Source organism: Alternaria alternata, assembly GCF_001642055.1.
Source record: "Alternaria alternata strain SRC1lrK2f unplaced genomic scaffold CC77scaffold_5, whole genome shotgun sequence".
Classification (NCBI taxonomy): Eukaryota; Fungi; Ascomycota; class Dothideomycetes; order Pleosporales; family Pleosporaceae; genus Alternaria; species Alternaria alternata.
This window is the reverse complement of record NW_017306194.1, coordinates 465,025-485,568: the sequence shown is the minus strand read 5'-3', so window position 1 is coordinate 485,568 and position 20,544 is coordinate 465,025. Positions and strand designations below refer to the sequence as shown.

Below are 20,544 nucleotides of genomic sequence, written 5' to 3'. Positions count from 1 at the left end.
TCGGGCCCCGCAGCAGAGCTCAGAGCTCCGGTACACTTTCACCAATTTAAGCCTCCCATGCGCATAACTTTACCACATTGCAAACTCACCGATACGATTTCCACGAATCCAGACCTTGCTTACCAAAACATTTGATCAACGTATCAATCGTAACTGCAACATCTCCAAAACCACTGCAGCCTCGTTCGCGCATCGCTATCCCAAGATGGCGCCTAAAAACAAGGGCAAGGGAAAAGACAAAGACGAGAGCAGTAACAGTAAAAGTGAAGGGGGAAAAGGCTCAGGCGGAAAACTCAAACCAGCAACTTCAATAAACGTACGCCACATACTCTGCGAAAAGCACTCTAAGAAGGAAGAAGCATTGGAGAAGCTGCGCAACGGCGCAAAATTTGACGAAGTGGCCAGGGAAATGAGTGAGGACAAAGCGAGGCAAGGTGGCAGCCTAGGTTGGAAAGTCAGAGGGAGCTTGATGCAGGACTTCGAGAAGGTAGCATATGAGTTGGAGCCTAGTACAACTGGTAGCCCGAAGATTGGCGAGGTGAAGACGAGCGAGGGATATCATATCATCATGGTTGAAGGGAGGAAGTAGGAGGGGTTGAGACATGGGAGTGGCAATGGAAATGGGAGTGGGTTGAAGGATGGACATGATTGATACCTTGGGAATCAGGATCTGTATACACGGTGTTTGCCTTGTAGAGACCCGTCTCATATCAGGCTTAAAATTCTATGGAAAACCTGTTCTGATTGCAATTACGTCTGCCTTCGGAAGCACTTCAGAAACGCGTCTTAGCTAAAGGGCTCCCTTACTTGCGTTTTGCAACAACCATCGGAGTCTCACTCGCCTATCTCTTTGGCCACCGCAGAAGTGCCGAATGCAAAGTATCGAGACGAATCGTTGCCGTGAATAGAGTAATGCATAAGTTCCATTAGTGTTCGACAGAGTCTGTGGAGTTTGGTGATATCTTGAAGTGTACCATTCGCCTTCCAGGTTTACACCAAGACATATACTTTGGGGCCATTGCTAGCACATGATACGACTTCGCAATTAACATCTATGAGACAGATTTCGGTGTTCACAACATGTCGAAGGGAATTGAGCGTGCGCATACAAGCGCCTCGCAGTGGCCGCTCTTGGCCATGGATTGAGGCTGAAAAACAGAGCGACCAATGGCAGACTCGGCAGATGCATCAAACCCTTGAGCGGGAAAGATATGCGATACATGGGGTGTCGTGTCTTTCCACATGTTTAGTGAGGCGAAACAAGACACGCCGGCCTCTTTCGGCCGTTGTCGAGCTGCCCGGGAGCCGTCATGCTAGCAGCCTCTTATCGCATTTGTGAAACGTTATCATGGATGATCACCTGGCCCACGGTGCTTCATCATCACGTGCAGCCGGACCATCACGTCATCATCTTGAGCAATAGCCTTCTTGGATGTTGCATAGGCGGGTAAGAGTGATAGTAATCGGCGGAGTTCTCGCGGCTCCTCACCGGCTGACGACGTGTCTGGCTGCCTTTCGTGGTAGCGGACCACTGACCAACTCCAAGGGTAGAAGCCAGCCAACTCTAAGCCGCCAAACGCGAGCGATAGCAGTCGAGAGTACCTTGCCACAAGCCAGACGGTCCATCAGTCCCTCAGCCCACAAGTGAACCTAACTACAAAGCCAACGTCTGCCTTTCGCTCTCGCTGCGACGCGAGCATTGGAAATCCGGTGTACGAGAAGGTTGGCGCGCGCCCCGGCGTCCACTAACGCACTGACCCCACTTCTTAGGCAGCTACCATTACACCTCCAGCTGCTCCGCCGTCTCACCTGCTCCACCTCCGCCTTCAACCCAACTCCATCAACCAGCCTCGACAGCAACATCAACACTCAAGTTGCTGCACCTCTTCATCTTCCTTACAGCGGCGGCAAGCTAGCTGCAGTCGCTCTGACTACTACTCTCACCCTCATCGCCAGCCTCACTCGCCCATCATGGCGGCGACTAACAACGTCCCCGTGACTCTGGACACGCCTATCGTGGTCAAGGTCCTGTTCCGCGGCCAGACAAAGAAGTTCAAGCTGCCTCTGAAGGATCTTGGAGCCCATGTGCTGCCCGACAAGGTCCGTAGTTGCTCGTTACCACAGGTTATCATGCTCAGGCGATCGGCTCGGTCGCCTGGATATACGACCAAACGCGCTCAAGAAGGACGATACTAACTTGATCTCCCATGTTTAGCTCCGAAGCATCCTCCAGCTTGAAGCTGGCGAGCAGGTCGTATTCGAGCGCTACTCCGACTCCGCCGCCTCGTATGTCATCCTCGACGCCGACAAACCCCAGGTTTACAAGACGCTCTTCCGCGCCGCAAAGGCGAAACTCAAGCTGCGTTTGAGAGCTACCGTTCCTGGTGAAGAGCCCGTACCTGCGCCCGCACCCGCGCCGATGCCGCCACATACGCTTCCAGGCTACGCGCCATCTGTTCACCGCATGAGCTCAGATACCCTCACTCCACAGGGCAATGCACCTGTTTCTCCGGTAATTGCCCGCTCGCCGGACATGGAAAAGAAGGAGGCCATCAGTCCTGTGTCGCCACCAAAGACGGCAGATGCTGACGGCGAGGCTCCTGTACCGCAGGCCTTCACTGCCCGTCAGAGTAAGCACCAACGCGAACGTGATTTGCCGTACAACACTTAGCTAACACCCATAACAGACTTCTTCAACAACCTTGCAACTGCCAACTATAACTCGGGTCTTGCGTTCCGCCCCAAGCCGAGCAATGTATGCACCTCGTGGGTTGTCTATTGCAACAACTGCAACGAGCCCATGGAGGACGAGCACTTCCATTGCAGCGTATGCGATGGTGGCGATTACGACCTTTGCCCTGCTTGTGTCGACAACGGTGTTCACTGCCCCGGAAGCGGACACTGGATGGTCAAGCGCTTCGTCAAGAATGGCAGTGTCGTCAACAGCACTACCCAGCGCATCGCACCCAAAGTCAAGGCCGAGGAGCCCCAACAGCAGGATATTCCGGGAGCTTTCACCGATGAGAAGCAGTCTGTTACCTACGAACAGGAGCCCACTCGCACCTGTAACTGCTGTGTCACCGTGCTCCCCGAGAAGGAGTTCGTCACCTGCATCCCTTGTGATGATTACGACCTTTGCTTGACTTGCCATGTTAGCAATAAGCATGGTCACCATCCTGGCCATACCTTCAAGCCTGCCACATCCGAGACTGTGCTTCCTACTCTGGCGGATTTCCTGTGCAATTCCGGCAGGAATGTTCGTCACAACGCTGTCTGCGATGGCTGCGACAAGTTCATTTACGGTGTCCGCCACAAGTGCCTGAATTGCCCAGACTGGGATTACTGCTCTGACTGTCTCAAGAACGCCAAGTTCATTCACCCCCGTCACCGCTTCGTACCTATCTATGAGCCTTTGGCTGAGCCCATGAACACCGCCAACCGCCACTACGGTATCTACTGTGACGGTCCTCTCTGCAAGGATAAGGAAAACCTGTCATACATTGACGGCATTCGCTACAAGTGTGCAGTCTGTCACGACACCGACTTCTGCCAAAACTGCGAAGCTCATCCCAGCAACAAGCACAACCACACTCATCCACTCATCAAGTTCCAGACACCTGTGCGCAGCGTTAGCGTCACGACTCTCAACGATGATAAGCAGCACAAGTCCGTTGCTAGGCTTGGTGATCGCATTGCTGACAGGCGATCTACCTCGACTGAGACTACCCCTGTCGCTCCTTCTACCAACGCTGCGACTCAGGTCCAGACCATTGTTGACATGAAGCCCTCAGCAGAGCCTCAAGTCAAGAAGGAGAAGATCGCTATTCGTGATCTGCTCGTCGACTCTGTAGAGCCAGTGCAAGAGAAGCCTGTTCAGCCTATCCAGCCTACGGTGCCCATCAAGTCGGAAGCTATCTCCATTGCCAGATCGGATACCGCTACCGAGGGCCTTGACGCACACTTCATTCGAGATACCATCATTGACGGTTCCAAGATCTGTGCAGGCCACCAGTTTGTTCAAGTATGGACTCTGCGCAACCCAGGCCCTAACGCCTGGCCACGAGGATGCAGTGTACGACACGTTGGTGGCGACAACATGCTCAACATCGACAACACGCGTCCCTTGAGCCACACTGATCTCGCAGAGGCCAGCGAAAGCAACATACTCGGACATACCGTCGAGGCCGGCGAGGAGGCTCAGTTCCGTGTTCTTATGAAGGCACCCCAACGTGAGGGCACTGCTATCTCTTACTGGCGCTTGAAGACCCCTGAAGGTATGCCCTTCGGTCATCGTCTGTGGTGTGATATTGCCGTCGTTGGCGTGCCCTCCCCTGTGGTCGCCCAGCCAGCGATTCCTCCTGCGCCAGTCCAGAGCGTCCCTACTCCTACCCCAGGCTCAGCTACCACGTTTGAGGTTGCCCCTCGATCGAATCCTCTTTACGAGCGCCTCCTACAAGCTAGAGCTGAGAGGATGAAGCATGTACAACACTCTCAGCAACAGCAAATGAACCTGCAGAAGATGAAGGATGCGCACCACTCTTTGCAACAACAACTGGACCAACAGAAGATGGAGCGTGTCCAGCGTGTGCGCAAGGCTGCTATGGAGCGTCTTCTAGAGGGCCGTCGTAAGGTTCATGAGGAAACGAACCGCCGCAAGGAACACGAAGCTGCTCTTGCCACCATCAACCAGGAGCCGATTGTTCCATCCAAGGCTGAGATCAAGCCTGAGGAGCCAGTCGCTGAACTCCCCGTTGAGGAGAAGCAGCGCTCATCTGAGCCTCTCGCTTCCGGTATGATTTTCCCTCAGCTAGACAAAGAGTCCCCTGAGTCGAGCACCTATGAGTCTTCTACTACTGCTCAGCCCATGTCTCCCTCGTCTGAGAAGAGTACAGTCGCTCGTACCGTCACCGTCGCTTCGGATGACGAGTTTTTCGAGGATGCCGAAAGTGTTGCACTAATGTCCGATGACGGTTTCATGACCGACGAGGAATACGACATCCTCGATGCTAGCGATGAGGAGATGCCGTAAGCAGATCGAGCACGGCTGTTGACGAGCTACATTCTTCGTAAGCATAAAGGTAAGCGGAGTGCTCCAGATCATTGTTTATAGCGTTCGGATTTCTGGGTTATGGGGGCGTCTAAAGGAGTGCAATTGGGGAAACATGGAATAACTCAACACTCCCTACACGGAAGGCGCTGGCGCGCGCTTCAATACACCTCGACGGGACATGTCAGTGGGGTTCTATATTGCCTCTGGCTCGGTTACGGCTCTCCTACCTTGGCTCAATTTGATCTTTCCTTACTTTCTAAATAACTTCCATATGTGTAGTAAATCTATTGGAGTCTTGTTGAACGTATATTTGCTTGTGACTTCGTGATGCTATTATCGTTCATGGCCAAAGAGATCCGACTGTGGAGCAGAAATCTGGTGTTCTTCTTAGAACATGACTAAGCCAGGGTCTTCTAGCGCGGACCTACTAGCGAAAAAGTGCCCCAGAAAAAAGTTAGAGACCTAAAGTATTGATACGCAACATCACCCACGCTACAATGTCGAAAGATACTGAGATGCTTTCTGCCGACGAAGTCGCCGTCGCTTCAAAGGAGGAGCGCCGCGAAAAGAAGAAGGAGAAAAAGGAGAAGAAAGAGAAGAAGCGCTCGAGGACAGAATCGAACGCTGAGGTTGCGCAGGCCGATGCCACCGAAGATGAAGCGGAGACACCAGCGAAAAAGCGCAAACGTGAGATACTTCCCGAAGAGCTCGAGATCGACATCAGTCTTCCCGAACCCGCGTCAAAGAAGGCCGCTCGTAAAGCAAAGAAGGCGAAACTGAACCCGACACCCGCCGCCGACGTAGATGGACCAGAAGCGGTTGCGAAGATAGACGGGGCGGCGAGAGAGGATAAGGACACGGCTGCACAGCGCTCAGCATATGGCGTCTGGATTGGTAACCTGCCATGGTCTGCCACCAGGGAGACACTGCGAAAGTTCTTGACCGATAATACTGAGATTGCGAGTGAGCAAATAACACGCGTCCACATGCCCCCACCGACAAAGCCGACTCCCGCCAATTGGACCACCAAGCCCACGAACAAAGGCTTTGCATATGTGGATTTCTCTACAGAGCTGGCAATGTACTCAGCGATTGCTTTGACAGAGACGAAGATGGATGGACGCGCGCTACTCATCAAGAACGCGAAGAGCTTTGACGGACGCCCAGACAAGCCCAAAACAGAGGAGACTCAAGACACCCGTGGGGGCAAGGGTGCTAAACCAGGCCATCCCCCGAACAAGCGCATTTTCGTGGGCAACCTTTCCTTCGATGTTACAAAGGAAGACCTTGAGGCACACTATGCCCCATGTGGAGCGATCGATAACATTCATATGGCAACATTTGAAGATTCAGGCAAGTGCAAGGGATATGCTTGGGTTACTTTCGGCGACGTGGAAGCTGCAACGGCAGCGGTCAAAGGCTTCGTATTCAAAGATCCATCTGCGTTCAAGAGCAAAAAGGACAGGGATGAGAGCAGTGACGAAGAGGACGCCAATAAACCCGTAAAGCAAAGGAAATGGCTAGTCAACAAACTGATGGGCAGAGAGTTGCGTCGTGAATTTGCCGAGGACGCGAAAACGAGGTATGATAAACGTTTTGGCAAGGCCGAGCCTGTGGACGGAGTCAATCCCGACCGATGGAAGAATTTTGGCAACGACGGAGATCAAAGAAGAGGCAGAGGTGGTGGCAGGGGTGGTGGCAGAGGTGGCAGAGGAGGTAGAGATGATATGGGAAGCAGGCAAGATAGAGGAGAGGGCAATGGCGGACGGGATTTCAAGCGCAAGGTTGATCCGAGAACCATCAAGAGTGGTGCAGCGCATTCGAATGCGCCGAGAGCAAGTCAAGCTATTGTGGAATCGCAAGGGAGGAAGACTACCTTTGAATGAGAGTATACTTTGTAGTCAGGCCAAACATATAGGATACCCCACAAGTAAGAGCTAGTCGCCATGTACGGCAGGTATCTCGCTGCGTGTTACAAGACTGGAAGGCGCATGGTTACACGTATTAAAGTCTCCTTCTACCTACGCCTTTTGTCGCTCTCAATACCCTGATACTATTGTCACGCTCTGATAGCAGCTATCGCGCTACCCTACTCACCGCAGTGTTACACCATCTGTATCAATTCTTATCAACACTAAATCGAACAATCAGACCTGGTCTCCCTCTTTACAGCAATGTCAAATCTAAAACGTATCTCCATCGTCCCCAACCTAGCTTGCGAACGCGCAGGTATGAAACAGTATGCCAGCATCCTGAAAAAATATGACTTCGCACCCACAACCGAAGGCCCCTTCCAAATGGTTGACGTCGCAACCAAGAACTTGAAGAACTTCTTCAAACCTAAAGACAAGAAAGCCACTACACCCGTGTTGCGAAAGGTTGAAGACGACAAAACAGGCGAGGTCAAAGCAGAAGATCAACAGAACGACGCGCTTTACATTTGTCCTGTCGAGATTGGAACGCCGCCCCAAATCATGAACTTGCATTTCGATACGGGCAGCTCAGATCTTTAGTTATGGTCTACGGAGTTGGATAGGGAGACCAAGGTGGCCGGGATTAAGAGCAAACATAATGTTTTTGATGCGAAGGCTAGCAAGACGTTCAAGAAGATGAATGGGGCGAGCTGGAGGATTAGGTACGGTGATGGTAAGTTCTGTTACTCTCTTTAGTGATTTCCTTCACTGCTCTCCGTGTGTTCATCTTGGAAAAATCTAGCCGAATAACTGCTTTGATAGGATCTACGGCTTCTGGGATCGTCGGTACGGACAATGTTACCCTTGGTGGTCTCTGTATCGAGGGCCAGGCCATCGAACTTGCGAGTAAACTCAGCCCGCAGTTCACTTCTGGTGCAGGCGACGGACTGCTAGGTCTGGCATTCGGTCACATCAACACCGTCAAACCAAAGAAAGTCGCCACACCCGTAGAGCAGGTCAGTTTATCTATGCTGACCTCGTTTCCCTACTGGAGACTCACCACACCCCTAGATGATTCTCCAATCCGACATCCCCTCCTCCCAAGAGCTCTTCACTTGTTATCTCGGCTCCTGGCGCGATGAAAACGACGTCGACCATGGCGAATCCTTCTATACGTTCGGCTACATTGACGAATAAGTCCTCTCGCGCTGCGGCGTCTCAGAACCACACTATGTGCCCATCGATCCATCAAAAGGCTTCTGGCAGTTCTCTTCCCCAACTGCTACCCTCAACGGCGAGATTATCCAACGACCCCCCGGAAATACTGCAATCGCCGATACAGGAACTACACTGGCCCTTGTTGACGACGCACTCTGCGAGAAGATATACAGCACTATCCCAGGCGCTGTGTACGATAAAGCGCATCAAGGTTGGACCTTCCCCATCGGAACAAAAATCTCTGATCTTCCTACTCTGGCACTTGCAGTGGGTGACAAGGAATTTGAAGTACAAAAAGAAGATTTTGGATTTGCGAAATGTGGGGCGGGCATGCAGTACGGGGGGATACAATCACGTGGAAAGAGTGAGTTTGATATTTTCGGGGATACGTGGCTTAAGGGCGTTTATGCGATTTTCGATCAGGGAAAGAAGAGGTTTGGGACTGTTCAGAGGGTGGAGGGGATGCAGAATTTGGCTGTGCCGAAATGAAGGCTGGTTCACTCCTATGTCGCTAGATCATTAGTTGCGGTAATGGTATCACTCATTCTTCTCTACTATCCAGACCTTTGTCGTGTGAAATTGCGACTACGGAGCCGCAGCATTGGCAGCTAACCACTGCCCAAACGCTGCCGCGTTCCTTGTCTGCATGAACACGGTCCCTGGTCCCGTGAACTTGCACACGAGCCCCTCGCCCGCCGTCATGTTACTGATGATACCCCCGCTAGCAACACGCTCGAGTACGTATTTGCAGTTCCATGCGACCAGATGTCCGTTATCGATGATGTACTTCTCGTTGGCTGCGAGCTAAATTGAGACAACGTTAACGAACCATAGAACCTAACATGGGAAGGTATCCAAGGATGGAGCTTACATCTTTCCTAATGATCGCACCAAAGCTCGTAACCCAAAGCACACCCGTACCACTGATCTTGTACACGAACAGTCCTTCACCACTGAACATGGCTTTTCCAATGCCCTGGCTCTTGTACTCGGTTACGATACCCTGTGTACAGGCTAGAAAGGCGTCGCGGCCCACCGACCACTGTTCCTTTCCACCAAGCTTGATGATGGTGATGTCGCCTATAGAGGAAGGAGCGAGGAGGAGTTCACCGGGGCCGGTGTATGTAGATTTGCTCATGTCACCACCGATGAGTGCTTTCTTAAGGGAGAATTTCAGGTTACCTTTCAGCGTCATGGTGGGGGACATTGCTATCATTGCACCTGATTTCATCTGTTAGACAGTGGTTCTTCTGTTTTTCTTGCGCAGTGTAACGGCTAGATATGGAACATGTGCTGCAAGACGTACCAGGTTTCGCGGTAAACGGACATCCGATCGCTAATTGCACTGTGAGGATCGAATTTGTGTCCCGATGGCTCACACGATAACTTCCTCCATTGAAGGTTCCTACGTCATCTGCTGAGGCACTTGCAGGGCCGGTATGCGCTGCTTGGCCTACGTACTGCGGTTGCTGTGGTATGGTCTGTTGGCTCGGTTGCGACTGTCCCATACCTGGATGTCCTGTCTTTTCAGCAGGATATCCTGACTGCTCGTCCCGGTATGGGCTTGCACTTGGACTTCCACCAGGAAATCCACCGAAGCCAGGGCTCATCGGCTGCTGCTGATGTTGTGGATGCTGCTGATGAGGGGGCGGCGATTGTGCTTGGCCCGGTGGTGGGAAGTGCTGTTGTTCGGGTGGTGGCGCATACTGTTGTTTCTCAGGCGGCGGCGCATACTGTGGCTGTGGGTTGGGGTTACTGCCCGGTGGAGGGGGATAGTGTTGTTGTTGGTGTGCGGGAGGGGATGTGGGCGGTGGTGGGTAGGATTGGCCTCCTGGAGGAGGGGCAAAGTACTGCTGTTGGGGCTGTTGGTCTGGTATGCGTTAGGTTGCTGTTCAGGGGTGCAAGTCTTGTGGCATGAGGAGCTAAGTGAGCAAACAATCGACGTTTGGTGAGAGGATACGAGAGGGGGCGGCATGTACCTGGCGGAGCTGTATCGTGTCAGTTGACCTCCCCATGTACTGCGATATGCGACTCACGAGGGTAGTAGTTCCCACCTGGCGGTGGCGTTCCCTGATATCCCGACATGCTCAAGCTCCCAATTCTGCAGAGACCAAGTCGACGCGACTATGGTAGTCACCCGGAAGACGACGCAGGAGTAGATGTTAGCAGTACACGCACGCGCACAACTACAGGACGAGAGGGGGAAGGAGAGCGGAGAAGGAATTGATTTAGTCTACGGAAGCATCAGCACCACATGCAGTATAGACGTTTTAACCGCGCGCCCCCGTTGGTGTCTTCCTTGGTCAAGCTGCTCAGCCTCCAGCGCGCAGCTGTTGGCTAGCGGGGTGCCTCGAGCCGCCGAATCAGCGCCCCGCAACTGTCGCTCTGAGCTGTGCCAAGGCTGTGCGACGGGTGAGCAAGAGAATAGCATAAAGTGGTTTATGCGCGGGGAGCTATCTTTAATGGGGAGGACATGGGAAAGCAACGGAAGCAAACATGCTTGTATGCATCCACGACGCAGGGGAGCTCCGGGACGCACCGCAAGCTATCAGGGTCCGAGTTGGGAACGGCATGCAAGCGCCCACGATCATCTCAAATGACAAATGCTAGTCTGCATGTCATCTGCCAGCGTCTGCACCAAGTTACCAAACGGCACACAACACGTAATGAGCATGTTTCTTTTGACCTCTATCATACTGTATCCTTTTTGACTCATCCCAAATATACGTGAACTATCCCGCAGACATTGCTCTGAATCCATCATGATCATGACCGTTCTCATCCGCCGAACAAGCGTCATAACAGCAACAGCCGTAGCGCCCGCTTATCGAGAAAACCCAGCCCAAGCCATGCATAACATTGAATATCGTAAAGCGCATAACACAAACCCTCTAGCCCACCATTCTCCGCCTCTTTCCGATCTGAGCAGAGAAACCAGTCTTGATGGCCTGTACTGAACGCCTTGATCCGCAGCTGTTGCAAGTCACGAAGTTGAGACGGTTCTCACCCTTGGATAGGTCCGTGTCGGGCGAGCGGCAGGTCTTGCATGTCACGTATTCGACAATGTACCGTCTCAGGACGTTCTCAAGTTGCTTCTGCTGGAAGCGACCCTTGATAACCAAACGCTTCTGGTCGGCAAACGAACCGCTCGTACCCAGTTCGGCGAACAGGAACTGGGCAACGTGCTCGTCGGAACGCTTCATGCGCTTGCAGATCTCGGCAAGATTGGCGAAAACAGTCTTCTTGTTGCCTTCGCGCATACACTGTGGGGGCGGGATCTTGTAGCTCTTTGTGCCGGAGCTGGCGAGATCGGGATGTTGCGCGTGGAGGAGCGTGAAGAAGCGGTTCAGGAGGAGGTTGTACGAGATGGGAGTCGTCGAGTCGTGTTGCCAGATGCCGGTGCCCTTCATCATGTCGCCCTCCTGTACTTCGGGTTCGGGGGCAGCGACCTCCTCCTCGCCTTCGGGCTTGTCTCCGCCGGCGGCAGCGAGCTTGGCCTCGAAGTCGTCTTCGACCTTCTTCTTGCTAGACTTCTTCTTTTTCTTCAGTGCAGCAAAGTCGCCCTCTGCGCCGTCCTCGTCCTCGCCTTCCTTCTTCTTGCTCGACTTCTTCTTCTTCTGTGGTTCTGTCAGTGGTCTGTTGACAGTACCATTGCTTTTTGCGCCCTCACCTTCTTTGCCAGATCAGCGAACATATCGGTAACCTCTTCAACCTCTTTGTCGTCGCCTACAGCCATTGTTGTCAGCGACTGATCTGTTGCCAGTATGTGGGCTATCTTACCACCACCTGAGGAGTGGCCCTCGGCAGAGTCCTTGCCGCCGTTCATCTCTAGTGACTCTGTAACGTCGCCGTTGCTGTCGACAATCGTGGCACCTTCGGAGAATTGGACAGACTTGCGGGGTTTGCGGTCAGGGAGATCGGCCTTTACAGAGATCCGTTAGCACATCGCTCTTTGTAGAAGATGCAGGAAAGTGAAGGCTAGGCAGCTGGCATGCAGGCTGCCCACCACTCGTGCACAGGATATTTCGACAGCGAACGTGGGGTTGAATGACGTACAGTGTCAGCCATGATTGCGGTTGTAGTCTGGGTTTCGATCTTCAGTGGAGCAGTCGCAGTGTAGTGCTACGGATTCGGAGTAGGTTGTATTATGTAGGGGTGGTGGGTCGAAGAGTAGGGCGAGCCGTCACCTTAAAGTTCGCCGCAACACATGTGTGAGTCGAACGCTCTGAGCCAAGATTTGCGTCACGTGCCGGCTGCCGCTAAGCCCCACCTCCGCTCATTGGCTGTAGCGCTCCAACTGCATGGCCGAACGCGTCTACTCCATCTACTGTCGCGACCCTATTACTTCCGCCGATGCTGCTACGTTAGCCTGCCGAGCGAGCCATACGTCTATCCTCCTTCTCGTTCGCCCAACACCGTCGTCGCCATGTCGATGAGCAACAGCGAGAGCTTCGTAGAGCCAGACTCTCCCGACGACATCGATTCATTACCGTCCTCTGCAACGAGCTCCGAAGCCGACGAAGAAGAGTACATGTCGGATGCAGACCGGGAATGGAAAGAGTCGTTGCAACAACTGGAGCTGTTGTTGACCATGGTCATGGTGCCATATCTGGGCAAATACTTTGGCAGAAAGGCTGCTTACTGGGGTACGTCATCTTCCATATCCACGAGGACGGATGCATTGCAGGTTGCTAACGAATTTCTAGGATGGGCCAAATTCATGGAATGGAAGTACCCTGTCGAAGTCGTCTTCTCGAGTCCCAAGACATTCAAGCTCGCTGGAGCTGTTGAGGCAGCAGCGACGTTATGAGCGCTTTATACTACCGCGGCGGCTTCACACATTCAAGCATCGGCGTTCATGGCGTTGAGCTTCATCCGACACCCACACACGCTGGGCGTCATGTACATACCAGTCTGTTACTGCGGCATATCGAACAAATACATTAGCGAGCAAAGCACCTATTCCTCTACGCTCTCAAAGCAGAACCTCTCCGTTGAGAATGGTCCTCCCGTAAGCGTCATGGTGCCAATGATCACCCGCCAATGTCAGGAGCCTGTCTTGCATGCGCTTCGTATCCAAACCGCCATCTTTGGCATGTATCTCTTCCATTTCTTGCCTCTTCTTGCTCTTGGGCTTGCCTTCTTTGATACGCAGTTTCTCAAAGTAGACATAAGCACCGTAAAACACACCAGACGTATTGCCGTTCAATGCTCCCTTCTTGCTGCGGAAAGCAGATAGTTGGCGGGCGTTGAGGGTCTTGGGCGGATTGTGGAAGGATGTGGAGGCTGCGCGAAGGAATGCCTACATATGTGAGGATACGAAGTTAGTGTATGTCTCACATGCGTTTCGTACAGTTACAACTTACCGCCTGTGTTACACCGGGCTTTTTGAGGTGCGCGTTGATCTTCTTACGGACGTCGTCGCATGTGTCTATTCACCAAATTCTCAGTATATAGCTTTCTTGTAGTGAAGTCACGAAGCTCACCGAATACGGGCACTTTATCGTCCTTCTCGCCGTCAAGCTCGATGTCGTCAATACTGGGTACGCTATCCTTTTCTGCGGGTCCTTGGCTACTCTTCGCCTTCTTGTTCGGGGTTGTTTTGATGCCTTGGATCTCGCGCGTCTTGAAGAATGCCCACGCTGCCAGATATACGGAAGATTCGGATCCCTTGTCCTTCCCGTGCTGGCTCATGAAACGCGAATATGCATTGGGAGTGATATTGACCTCTTTCTGGAACTCGCCGACTTTCATCTCACCGTTATCAATCAAGGTGCGTATCTTACGCCTACAGATGAATCAGATACTGTACTTGCGCGACACGTTTATTGCGCTTTGACGCGCACAACGTAAATGAGATGTAAGGTGAATAATTTGCGTCTAAAGAAAATCCTGTATACCGCACAACATCGCAACTGTCCGTCACCAGCCCGTTTTCAAGCTCGAAAAGCAGCCTGGCTTCATTACTGATCGGCATGCCCTGATCTGACGCGGGCGATAACCCATGCTTATGACGTTGTGTTGCGACGCGTCTGTTGTTTTGCGCTAGTGGGTGGGGAAGGTGCAACGCGTTAAGAGGCGAAAATAACATTATTCACAAGAGCCCCTCTTGTAGAGCAAGAAGAGATGCAGTGTTGGTTAATGTAAGTAGGAGGAAGCCTGGGTATATATAGTGGGAGGGGGGCGCTGATAAGTGAATGTGAATCACGTGAGAGGATCTAAACTAACACCTCTTAGACACAAACATTCTGGAGACTCTCGGAACAATCAACATCAGACAGACGGAGATCAAAATCAGGGTACCCAGTTGGTAGTGAACACAACCTCACGCAAGAATAGAGCATCTCAGGAACGGTGCAGGGTGACTACAAAGTTCCATGTTCACTGATACCATGGCTAGCAGTAACAAGCTCTCTTCGACAATCTCCCTGAAACATCGCAAAACAAGAAACTATACACGGCATAAGCGACCATTTTGAGTTTGAGCGCCCTGATCGCCATCCTTGACAACCCAATTCTCACTGCCAACAGCTGTGGTAGCATAGAACACACCCTTTGGATCCCACTTCTTCTTAATCTCGAGGAGCTTAGGGTAGTGGTTCGCGCCGTAGAAGTCGGTTTGCCAGTTTGGCTCTTGAATATCCGCCTCATTGAGGTACACACCGCCACCCTCGGAAGCTGGAGCAACCGCACGCCAAGAGTCCATGATGTCGTAGGTAAGGTAGTCGGAAGCTTCTGCAAACTGAGCTGCCGTGGCATCTTCGGGAACCAGATTGGCAGTGATGAGGAAAGATTGGGTGTTACGCCACGCCTCATTGACAGCATTGTCGACGTTGGAGGGATTTCCTGGAGCCATATGGTAGCCACCGACAGTGTGGCCCTTCATCACTGTGTCCTTGATCGTGGTGTAAAAAGAGTTGAACTTCGCTTCGGTTTCCCAAAGACTCTTTGGGAAAAGGCGGGTAGCTTGACGAATGTTGGTCACACCAAGAGTATCTGCGCCCCATGATCCTTTGTTGGCAGAGTAAAAGTCCTCATAGTAAGTAGTGTTTGGGGTTACCGAGAGATTGAACGACTTGAGGTCATCGAAATACTCTTTAGTCAGCGCATTGAAAGACTCAATGGTATGGTTTGGCGCAAAGAAGGGAGTCATCTGGAAATCGAGCGAGGTGCCGTAATTCCAGATCCAGAAGTATGAATAGGTACCGGCATTAGTAAACTCAGGGAAGCGCTTCATATAAGCGTTGACGCCCTTCCAGAAGTTTTCGGAATCGTTGACCGGAGCCTGGTATGAAAAGACGGACTTGGTGACCTGGATTCTGGGGTGGGCTTTAGCGATGACAGACGTAACAACGCCAAAAGTCCCACCTCCTCCGCCGCGAAGGGCCCAGAAGAGATCAGAGTTGACAGATTCAGAGGCAGTCACGAAGCGTCCATCAGCGGTGACAACCTCATAGGCGAGAACTTGGTCAGCAGCCATACCGTATATGGATGCGAGAGGTGAGTGGCCACCTCCGGCGACATAGCCGCCACTCCATCCAACTGTCTACATTTGAACGTTAGTAATCGGTCGCCTAATATCTTGTATGCTTTTACAAAACCTACCTCACAGATACCAGCCAGAACAGTTACATCGTGGTCACGAGCAGCTTCCAAGATTTCAAACCCTTGGACTCCGGCACCAGCCTTGAAAGCTGGGCCGTCGTACTTTGTGGATTTGTAGTTCTTGATGAACTGGATGTCTTTAAGATTGTGTGTCCATATGCTAAGAGCACCAGCACCAGACGACTTTCCAATATAGTCTAAACGTAAGCGTGTGAAGTTAATATATGTCTCACATACAATCCGTACAAGGGACACTTACCATGGCCAGTATTTTTAACAGTCAACCTCAAGTCCATGTTGCGAGCAAAATTGACGCCAAGTTGCACCTGGGCAACGTTCTCGACATCAATGGAGTAAGAGGCATAGCCACCTAGTGTGCAGGTACCACTGGGATCGTCGGTTGGCACGCATGTACGACCCTGGAAGAGAGGCCACATCATGGAGGTTGGATCACTCGTGCTGATCATGAAGGTTAGTGAACAGTAATATTTGCTACATGTGGAGTTTTACTTACTGGAGATCGGCTGTAGTAAATCTGGCTGATATGTCTGCGCATTTCATCTCGTCGTAGTTATCCCAGGCTGATTTCTTATAGCAAGGCGCGGCGATAGGAGTTGTCTTGATGAGTGCTCCTCCGAGTAAGAGGTCGAAGATAGACCATACCCACTCTTTCGGGTAGTTTGGATCGCCTGGAAAGGCTTTACATTGACCACTGCTGAGTGCACGCTTTGAAATAGCCGTTGTCTCATTGCCGCTATCGAATCCAAAGAGTGCATTCACATCAACCTCGCTGGTTTGGCTCTCTGCCGTCTTCAGTACCTTGTCGGTCAATTGAACTGCCTCCTGGGGGAAAAGAGCAACGCCTGCAGGAGAGTCCGCAGAGACCGTAGCAGCAGCAGGTGCGACATCGCGTATGGCGACAGGGCTGCCAAGGGCGCCGATAGCTCTTGCAACAAGAAACAAGAAAGGACCACGTGCAGACATAGCGAAAGAACTGCAGCTCAGCAAGAACTAAAGTGTCGGCAACGGAGAAGCAAATCATGTCTACGTGAGGTGTCCCTAATAAATGAACTCATTTCCACATGGCGCTAGGCCAAAGGATTCGTTCGAGAACTATGTGTCGAACCACATGGCAGGCGATACCTGAGAGGCAAATGTCGGAGGGATCGTTGCGTTGTATGCAGCAGCAATATGCAGGTCGTTGTACCTACATTACTCGTAAAGCGTGTCCGAGTGTAGCTGCCGCCCCTCGCTCAATCTCCCTCTTCCCCATGCGGCCCGCCCGCTCGGTGGCGGCTATTCCACCAATAGAAGTACGCCAAAGCCCTTCCCGGGTCCGTCTTTGATCGTCAAAACACAAGGAAGATACCTTCGGGCTTTCGGCTTTAGCATATCTTTGCGATTTGGAGATTGGAATATCTCAAGCGAAGAAGGATTTGGCTCAGGGTTCTCAGCCGCCTCGAGCCCCACAATATTCTTAGCTGCGCCAACTGCAGGATACAGGTGTGATGGAGGGCATATGAAGCAAGGATCACCATTCAGCGGCTTGATAGACGGCCTCACATGTCCTCGTCGAACCTGTAGTGGGTCACTCATGGCATGTGGTCCAGAAACCATGCCGAATGGAGTCCAGGATGCCGCGAAGACGATACGAAGCGTCCCATGATACTTCACACAATCTGTTTCCGCCTCAAGTAGCTGAAGCAAAAAATTACCTGCCATTCACTGTACTTCTAAGCAGTTGCTTCCGCGGAAACTTTGAAGGAGAATATAAAGCCGACAGAACGCCACAGAATTCTACCCAGATTTATGATTGGACATCACAACAAGTCCACAAGGGATGCCCTTTGCCAAGCTTCCTTCCGGAAGGTTCGGAGGATTGTCTAATCAGCGGTCATGGCCAAGGTTCATGTACTTGTTCTGTGAAGCAGGATCGCAGAAACCCTTGCGTATAGGATTTGTGAGCCGCTTTCTGTTACATTGACCAATCACAACCGTTCACGAATCTGTTTACTTCTTCTCCCAGGGTAATAGAGATGAGACGGAAGCGGGAGACGGAAAGTTCAGTAATTTCGTTGCAAGAACGACCGTCCCGAGGTGCTGCCTGGTTCCAAAATTCGGTATACTTGCTTTGTTTTATACTTTGCGTTTCTTCTGCGTACACAAATTTCTACCATGGCAAACAAAGGCTTACAGCCAGTGAACTTATTCTTGGCGATCTTTCCAAGCGTTTGCTGTGTCGTGATAGTGTCCGTACGTGTTGTACTCAGGCTTAAAGGAGGCAGGTTGGGTGTTGGTGAGTTTGTTCAGTGGTTTAACATACATCTCTACTCACACATTATTCAGAAGATTTACTTTTGATCATTGCGACTGTAAAGCACCGCCCCGGTTCATGGTGATCTCCAGTATCTTTAGCTAATATGTGTACTGTACATTAGTTTTTGAACCTCGTTCTCTCTTTCACAACGTGTGGTTGTAAGTATTTTCTCGTTTCGCACTCCGTATTAGCAATATATGTGTGCATACAGCTAACGGCACTCGACAGATATTCTCACCAGCTACTATGGCTACCATACTCGCGATATCCCTGATGGTGCAATCGATCCGATCGTGATGATGAAGGTGCGTTACGAAGTAGCATCATCGTCGTCGCCTGATATTCATAATTCTGACTGATTCGCAGTGGAACTATGCGAACTCGATCATCTACAATCCCATCCTCGCCTTGGTTGAGGCCTCCTTCTTGATGACACTCATCAAGCTCCGATCGCAGAACAAGTGGATAAACGTTTGTCTATGGGGAACACTTATCATAAACGGCTGTTTCGCCGTTGCTGCACCTCTCGCCTGCATTCTGCAATGCAATCCAATATCTAAGTACTGGAATCCCGGTATTCAAGGACGGTGCGTTGATGCTGGCGCCTACACTGTCAGCACGTCGTTAATTGTGCTCACGACTGATGTCCTAATCCTGCTCATGCCTTCATGGATATTACACGATTTGAAAATGCCTCTTGGTCGTAAGCTCATGGTCATTGCATTTCTGTCCTTCGGAATTCTAGTCACTGTGGTCGGCGCGGTGCGCACGAGTGTCCTTGTCAAAGTTTTTGTACTGAAAGAGGCCACGGAAGATGGGTCATACGGAGTTGGCTACACCCTCTCAAACATCGAATCTGGACTCGCAATTGTCGGGACATGTGGCCCAACAATTAAGTACTTTCTCAGTTGCTGCATCCCTTCGCTTAGGAATGCAGATGAATCAAGCAATCGCGGGTACATGTACCCCACAGCCGGCTCTCAGGGGGATGCTCGGTCGAAACGCTTCACGAGAACTGCGAAGACGCACAGCACGTTCAAGGAGATTGATGAATTGGAGCTGACAAATGTACCGGGCGAAGACAAGCACATTACGAGAAGGGACACACAACGTGGGGATCCAATGATGATCACAAAGACAGTTGCGTGGACAGTGGACAACAGCCACGAGAAGGATTCGAACAGTACGAATGGCGAACAAAGACCTCGCGATCTGCTATAAAAGACGGAGCAGGAGGGATGATGGCTAGATACCAGGTGTAATTGGCGGTGCAGCAGAGTTGAGCTTACGTATATCACTGACACCAACTGTCGTGAATTTATAGTAGATATTGGAAGGAAGTCCAAAAGAAAATATGCTTATGTTCCACTTGAGAGTTTTCCTCTTCTGCACCTTACCAAGTCACCGCTCATAGTTGCTTCGAAAGCTCTTGTACCCAGGCTAACCTTCCCTCGCCAAATATCTCAGCAGTTGCTGGCATATTCTCACCACCTTCCAGTAACAAAGTACGGACAATAATCTTTTCCGGCATGACATCCTGATGATGGTAGATATGGCTCGTGCAAATCTTGCAAAAATAGCATCGCACGAATTTACCTAACCCCGTCAGCTCCTTTTCTCTCTTTACCAACGCGGCAAAACGAAACATACCGCTGGCGCCTTTGTAACGATATTGTCTGATATTCTCTTCGCCTGAGATGATCTGCAGTTCTTCTTTCGGTATGATTTGATTGCATGAGTACGGACCGCCACCGAGCTTTTGACACGTTGAGCAGTGGCAAAGCACATGCTCAGCATTCTCAAGCTTCGCTGTCCAGTGAATGCTCTCGCAATGACATGTCCCCCTTCTTACTCCATCCTCTCTTGCTGACGGATGTTCAGCCGGTGAGCCAAAGAGCACACCATCTTTGATATCAATCACTAAGCTGTCCTCGATAAGCGGTTTCGCGGCCTGGGAGAAGGCCTTGTGCACAGGCTCGGTTGTGAGGTAGTAGTCCAAATCCGCTTGGTTCGCAAACTCGAGCACGAAACCATGTGTCATGCCCTTCGAGAAAGGCTCCCATGATCTGTTCTTGCCAGCTTTGAGCGACTGTATGAGGGGTTTACCAGTATGAGGGTCTAGCGATTTTTGCTGTAGTGACATGAAGGACTTGAAATGGCTTTCTAGATCTGACCATGATATATCTTGCCGGTATTTGAAGAGTACGATGTGCGTTATTGGATCACTCGCCATAGTGATCTCAGATGCAGGAGTGATTGGTGTTGAGGTGAGGGTTGTAGTGGGAGCGGATTCGAGGATGTCGGCGATGTTGGGGAACATGTGGAAATCGAAAATATGCTTGTTGAGATGAAGGCTTCCATGTTATAATGATTGAGTGTTTCTAATGTTACGAAGGTTACGGTCCGTCATCTGAGATACAAAGCCGCGATCTTGCTCTTCG

The 20,544-nt window shown here is 51.4% G+C and overlaps 11 protein-coding genes across 11 annotated transcripts; 6 read left to right on the top strand and 5 right to left on the bottom strand.

Moving 5' to 3' along the window:
* Nucleotides 1–5: 5 nt before the first annotated feature.
* CC77DRAFT_1017939 (FKBP-like protein) lies at nucleotides 6–915 on the top strand. Its single transcript, XM_018524505.1, has one exon. It carries the CDS (start codon nucleotides 206–208, stop codon nucleotides 587–589), a length of 384 nt encoding a protein of 127 aa, XP_018388531.1. The 5' UTR covers nucleotides 6–205; the 3' UTR covers nucleotides 590–915.
* Nucleotides 916–1,810: 895 nt separating this feature from the next.
* On the top strand, nucleotides 1,811–5,288 carry CC77DRAFT_694348 (hypothetical protein). Its single transcript, XM_018532783.1, has 3 exons — nucleotides 1,811–2,100; nucleotides 2,216–2,630; nucleotides 2,688–5,288. The coding sequence occupies exons 1-3, from the start codon at nucleotides 1,972–1,974 to the stop codon at nucleotides 5,027–5,029; spliced, it is 2,886 nt and encodes a 961-aa protein (XP_018388530.1). The 5' UTR covers nucleotides 1,811–1,971; the 3' UTR covers nucleotides 5,030–5,288.
* Nucleotides 5,289–5,511: 223 nt separating this feature from the next.
* CC77DRAFT_1017937 (RNA-binding domain-containing protein) lies at nucleotides 5,512–7,190 on the top strand (the record flags this gene model as incomplete). The annotated part of the gene is made up of 1 exon (XM_018524504.1): nucleotides 5,512–7,190. A coding segment is annotated over exon 1 (1,385 nt), but the record flags the coding sequence as incomplete, so codon positions are not given.
* Nucleotides 7,061–8,670, top strand: CC77DRAFT_1085971 (aspartic proteinase precursor; the record flags this gene model as incomplete). The annotated part of the gene is made up of 5 exons (XM_018529426.1): nucleotides 7,061–7,497; nucleotides 7,564–7,696; nucleotides 7,786–7,979; nucleotides 8,035–8,080; nucleotides 8,162–8,670. The coding sequence occupies exons 1-5, from the start codon at nucleotides 7,225–7,227 to the stop codon at nucleotides 8,668–8,670; spliced, it is 1,155 nt and encodes a 384-aa protein (XP_018388528.1). The 5' UTR covers nucleotides 7,061–7,224.
* A 65-nt stretch (nucleotides 8,671–8,735) lies between these two features.
* On the bottom strand, nucleotides 8,736–10,008 carry CC77DRAFT_694094 (DUF124-domain-containing protein). The gene is made up of 3 exons (XM_018532782.1): nucleotides 9,509–10,008; nucleotides 9,053–9,402; nucleotides 8,736–8,985 (listed from the first exon to the last, which is right to left on the bottom strand). Exons 1-3 carry the CDS (start codon nucleotides 9,789–9,791, stop codon nucleotides 8,767–8,769), a joined length of 852 nt encoding a protein of 283 aa, XP_018388527.1. The 5' UTR covers nucleotides 9,792–10,008; the 3' UTR covers nucleotides 8,736–8,766.
* Nucleotides 10,009–11,072: 1,064 nt separating this feature from the next.
* CC77DRAFT_1058837 (eukaryotic translation initiation factor-like protein 2 subunit beta) lies at nucleotides 11,073–12,249 on the bottom strand (the record flags this gene model as incomplete). The annotated part of the gene is made up of 4 exons (XM_018528170.1): nucleotides 11,073–11,798; nucleotides 11,852–11,907; nucleotides 11,962–12,103; nucleotides 12,238–12,249. 4 exons carry the CDS (start codon nucleotides 12,247–12,249, stop codon nucleotides 11,073–11,075), a joined length of 936 nt encoding a protein of 311 aa, XP_018388526.1.
* A 283-nt stretch (nucleotides 12,250–12,532) lies between these two features.
* On the top strand, nucleotides 12,533–12,991 carry CC77DRAFT_1092487 (hypothetical protein; the record flags this gene model as incomplete). Its single annotated transcript, XM_018529633.1, has 2 exons — nucleotides 12,533–12,827; nucleotides 12,888–12,991. The coding sequence occupies exons 1-2, from the start codon at nucleotides 12,608–12,610 to the stop codon at nucleotides 12,989–12,991; spliced, it is 324 nt and encodes a 107-aa protein (XP_018388525.1). The 5' UTR covers nucleotides 12,533–12,607.
* Nucleotides 12,992–13,073: 82 nt separating this feature from the next.
* Nucleotides 13,074–14,451, bottom strand: CC77DRAFT_694001 (hypothetical protein). Its single transcript, XM_018532781.1, has 5 exons — nucleotides 14,429–14,451; nucleotides 14,082–14,374; nucleotides 13,668–13,969; nucleotides 13,548–13,612; nucleotides 13,074–13,483 (listed from the first exon to the last, which is right to left on the bottom strand). The coding sequence occupies exons 2-5, from the start codon at nucleotides 14,270–14,272 to the stop codon at nucleotides 13,157–13,159; spliced, it is 885 nt and encodes a 294-aa protein (XP_018388524.1). The 5' UTR covers nucleotides 14,273–14,374; nucleotides 14,429–14,451; the 3' UTR covers nucleotides 13,074–13,156.
* Nucleotides 14,327–16,926, bottom strand: CC77DRAFT_693963 (FAD/FMN-containing isoamyl alcohol oxidase-like protein MreA). Its single transcript, XM_018532780.1, has 4 exons — nucleotides 16,301–16,926; nucleotides 16,046–16,245; nucleotides 15,787–15,983; nucleotides 14,327–15,727 (listed from the first exon to the last, which is right to left on the bottom strand). Exons 1-4 carry the CDS (start codon nucleotides 16,768–16,770, stop codon nucleotides 14,633–14,635), a joined length of 1,962 nt encoding a protein of 653 aa, XP_018388523.1. The 5' UTR covers nucleotides 16,771–16,926; the 3' UTR covers nucleotides 14,327–14,632.
* Nucleotides 16,927–17,961: 1,035 nt separating this feature from the next.
* Nucleotides 17,962–19,324, top strand: CC77DRAFT_1058833 (hypothetical protein; the record flags this gene model as incomplete). The annotated part of the gene is made up of 5 exons (XM_018528169.1): nucleotides 17,962–18,082; nucleotides 18,133–18,158; nucleotides 18,225–18,261; nucleotides 18,332–18,408; nucleotides 18,470–19,324. The coding sequence occupies 5 exons, from the start codon at nucleotides 17,962–17,964 to the stop codon at nucleotides 19,322–19,324; spliced, it is 1,116 nt and encodes a 371-aa protein (XP_018388522.1).
* Nucleotides 19,325–19,468: 144 nt separating this feature from the next.
* CC77DRAFT_1092483 (hypothetical protein) lies at nucleotides 19,469–20,479 on the bottom strand. The gene is made up of 2 exons (XM_018529632.1): nucleotides 19,754–20,479; nucleotides 19,469–19,699 (listed from the first exon to the last, which is right to left on the bottom strand). Exons 1-2 carry the CDS (start codon nucleotides 20,421–20,423, stop codon nucleotides 19,512–19,514), a joined length of 858 nt encoding a protein of 285 aa, XP_018388521.1. The 5' UTR covers nucleotides 20,424–20,479; the 3' UTR covers nucleotides 19,469–19,511.
* Between the last annotated feature and the right edge of the window lie 65 nt (nucleotides 20,480–20,544).

Coding starts and splice junctions, on each gene's coding strand:
- CC77DRAFT_1017939 (XM_018524505.1), top strand. CDS start 206: ATGGCGCCTAAAAACAAGGGCAAGGGAAAAGACAAAGACGAGAGCAGT.
- CC77DRAFT_694348 (XM_018532783.1), top strand. CDS start 1,972: ATGGCGGCGACTAACAACGTCCCCGTGACTCTGGACACGCCTATCGTG. Junction 2,101..2,215: donor CCCATGTGCTGCCCGACAAG/GTCCGTAGTTGC, acceptor TCCCATGTTTAG/CTCCGAAGCATCCTCCAGCT. Junction 2,631..2,687: donor GGCCTTCACTGCCCGTCAGA/GTAAGCACCAAC, acceptor CACCCATAACAG/ACTTCTTCAACAACCTTGCA.
- CC77DRAFT_694094 (XM_018532782.1), bottom strand. CDS start 9,791: ATGAGCCCTGGCTTCGGTGGATTTCCTGGTGGAAGTCCAAGTGCAAGC. Junction 9,403..9,508: donor AGTGCAATTAGCGATCGGAT/GTCCGTTTACCG, acceptor AGATGAAATCAG/GTGCAATGATAGCAATGTCC. Junction 8,986..9,052: donor GTGCGATCATTAGGAAAGAT/GTAAGCTCCATC, acceptor GTCTCAATTTAG/CTCGCAGCCAACGAGAAGTA.
- CC77DRAFT_694001 (XM_018532781.1), bottom strand. CDS start 14,272: ATGTTATTTTCGCCTCTTAACGCGTTGCACCTTCCCCACCCACTAGCG. Junction 13,613..13,667: donor CGATAAAGTGCCCGTATTCG/GTGAGCTTCGTG, acceptor TTTGGTGAATAG/ACACATGCGACGACGTCCGT. Junction 13,484..13,547: donor AGCCCGGTGTAACACAGGCG/GTAAGTTGTAAC, acceptor TCACATATGTAG/GCATTCCTTCGCGCAGCCTC.
- CC77DRAFT_693963 (XM_018532780.1), bottom strand. CDS start 16,770: ATGTCTGCACGTGGTCCTTTCTTGTTTCTTGTTGCAAGAGCTATCGGC. Junction 16,246..16,300: donor TTTACTACAGCCGATCTCCA/GTAAGTAAAACT, acceptor CTTCATGATCAG/CACGAGTGATCCAACCTCCA. Junction 15,728..15,786: donor TTCTGGCTGGTATCTGTGAG/GTAGGTTTTGTA, acceptor GTTCAAATGTAG/ACAGTTGGATGGAGTGGCGG.
- CC77DRAFT_1092483 (XM_018529632.1), bottom strand. CDS start 20,423: ATGTTCCCCAACATCGCCGACATCCTCGAATCCGCTCCCACTACAACC. Junction 19,700..19,753: donor TCGTTACAAAGGCGCCAGCG/GTATGTTTCGTT, acceptor TGACGGGGTTAG/GTAAATTCGTGCGATGCTAT.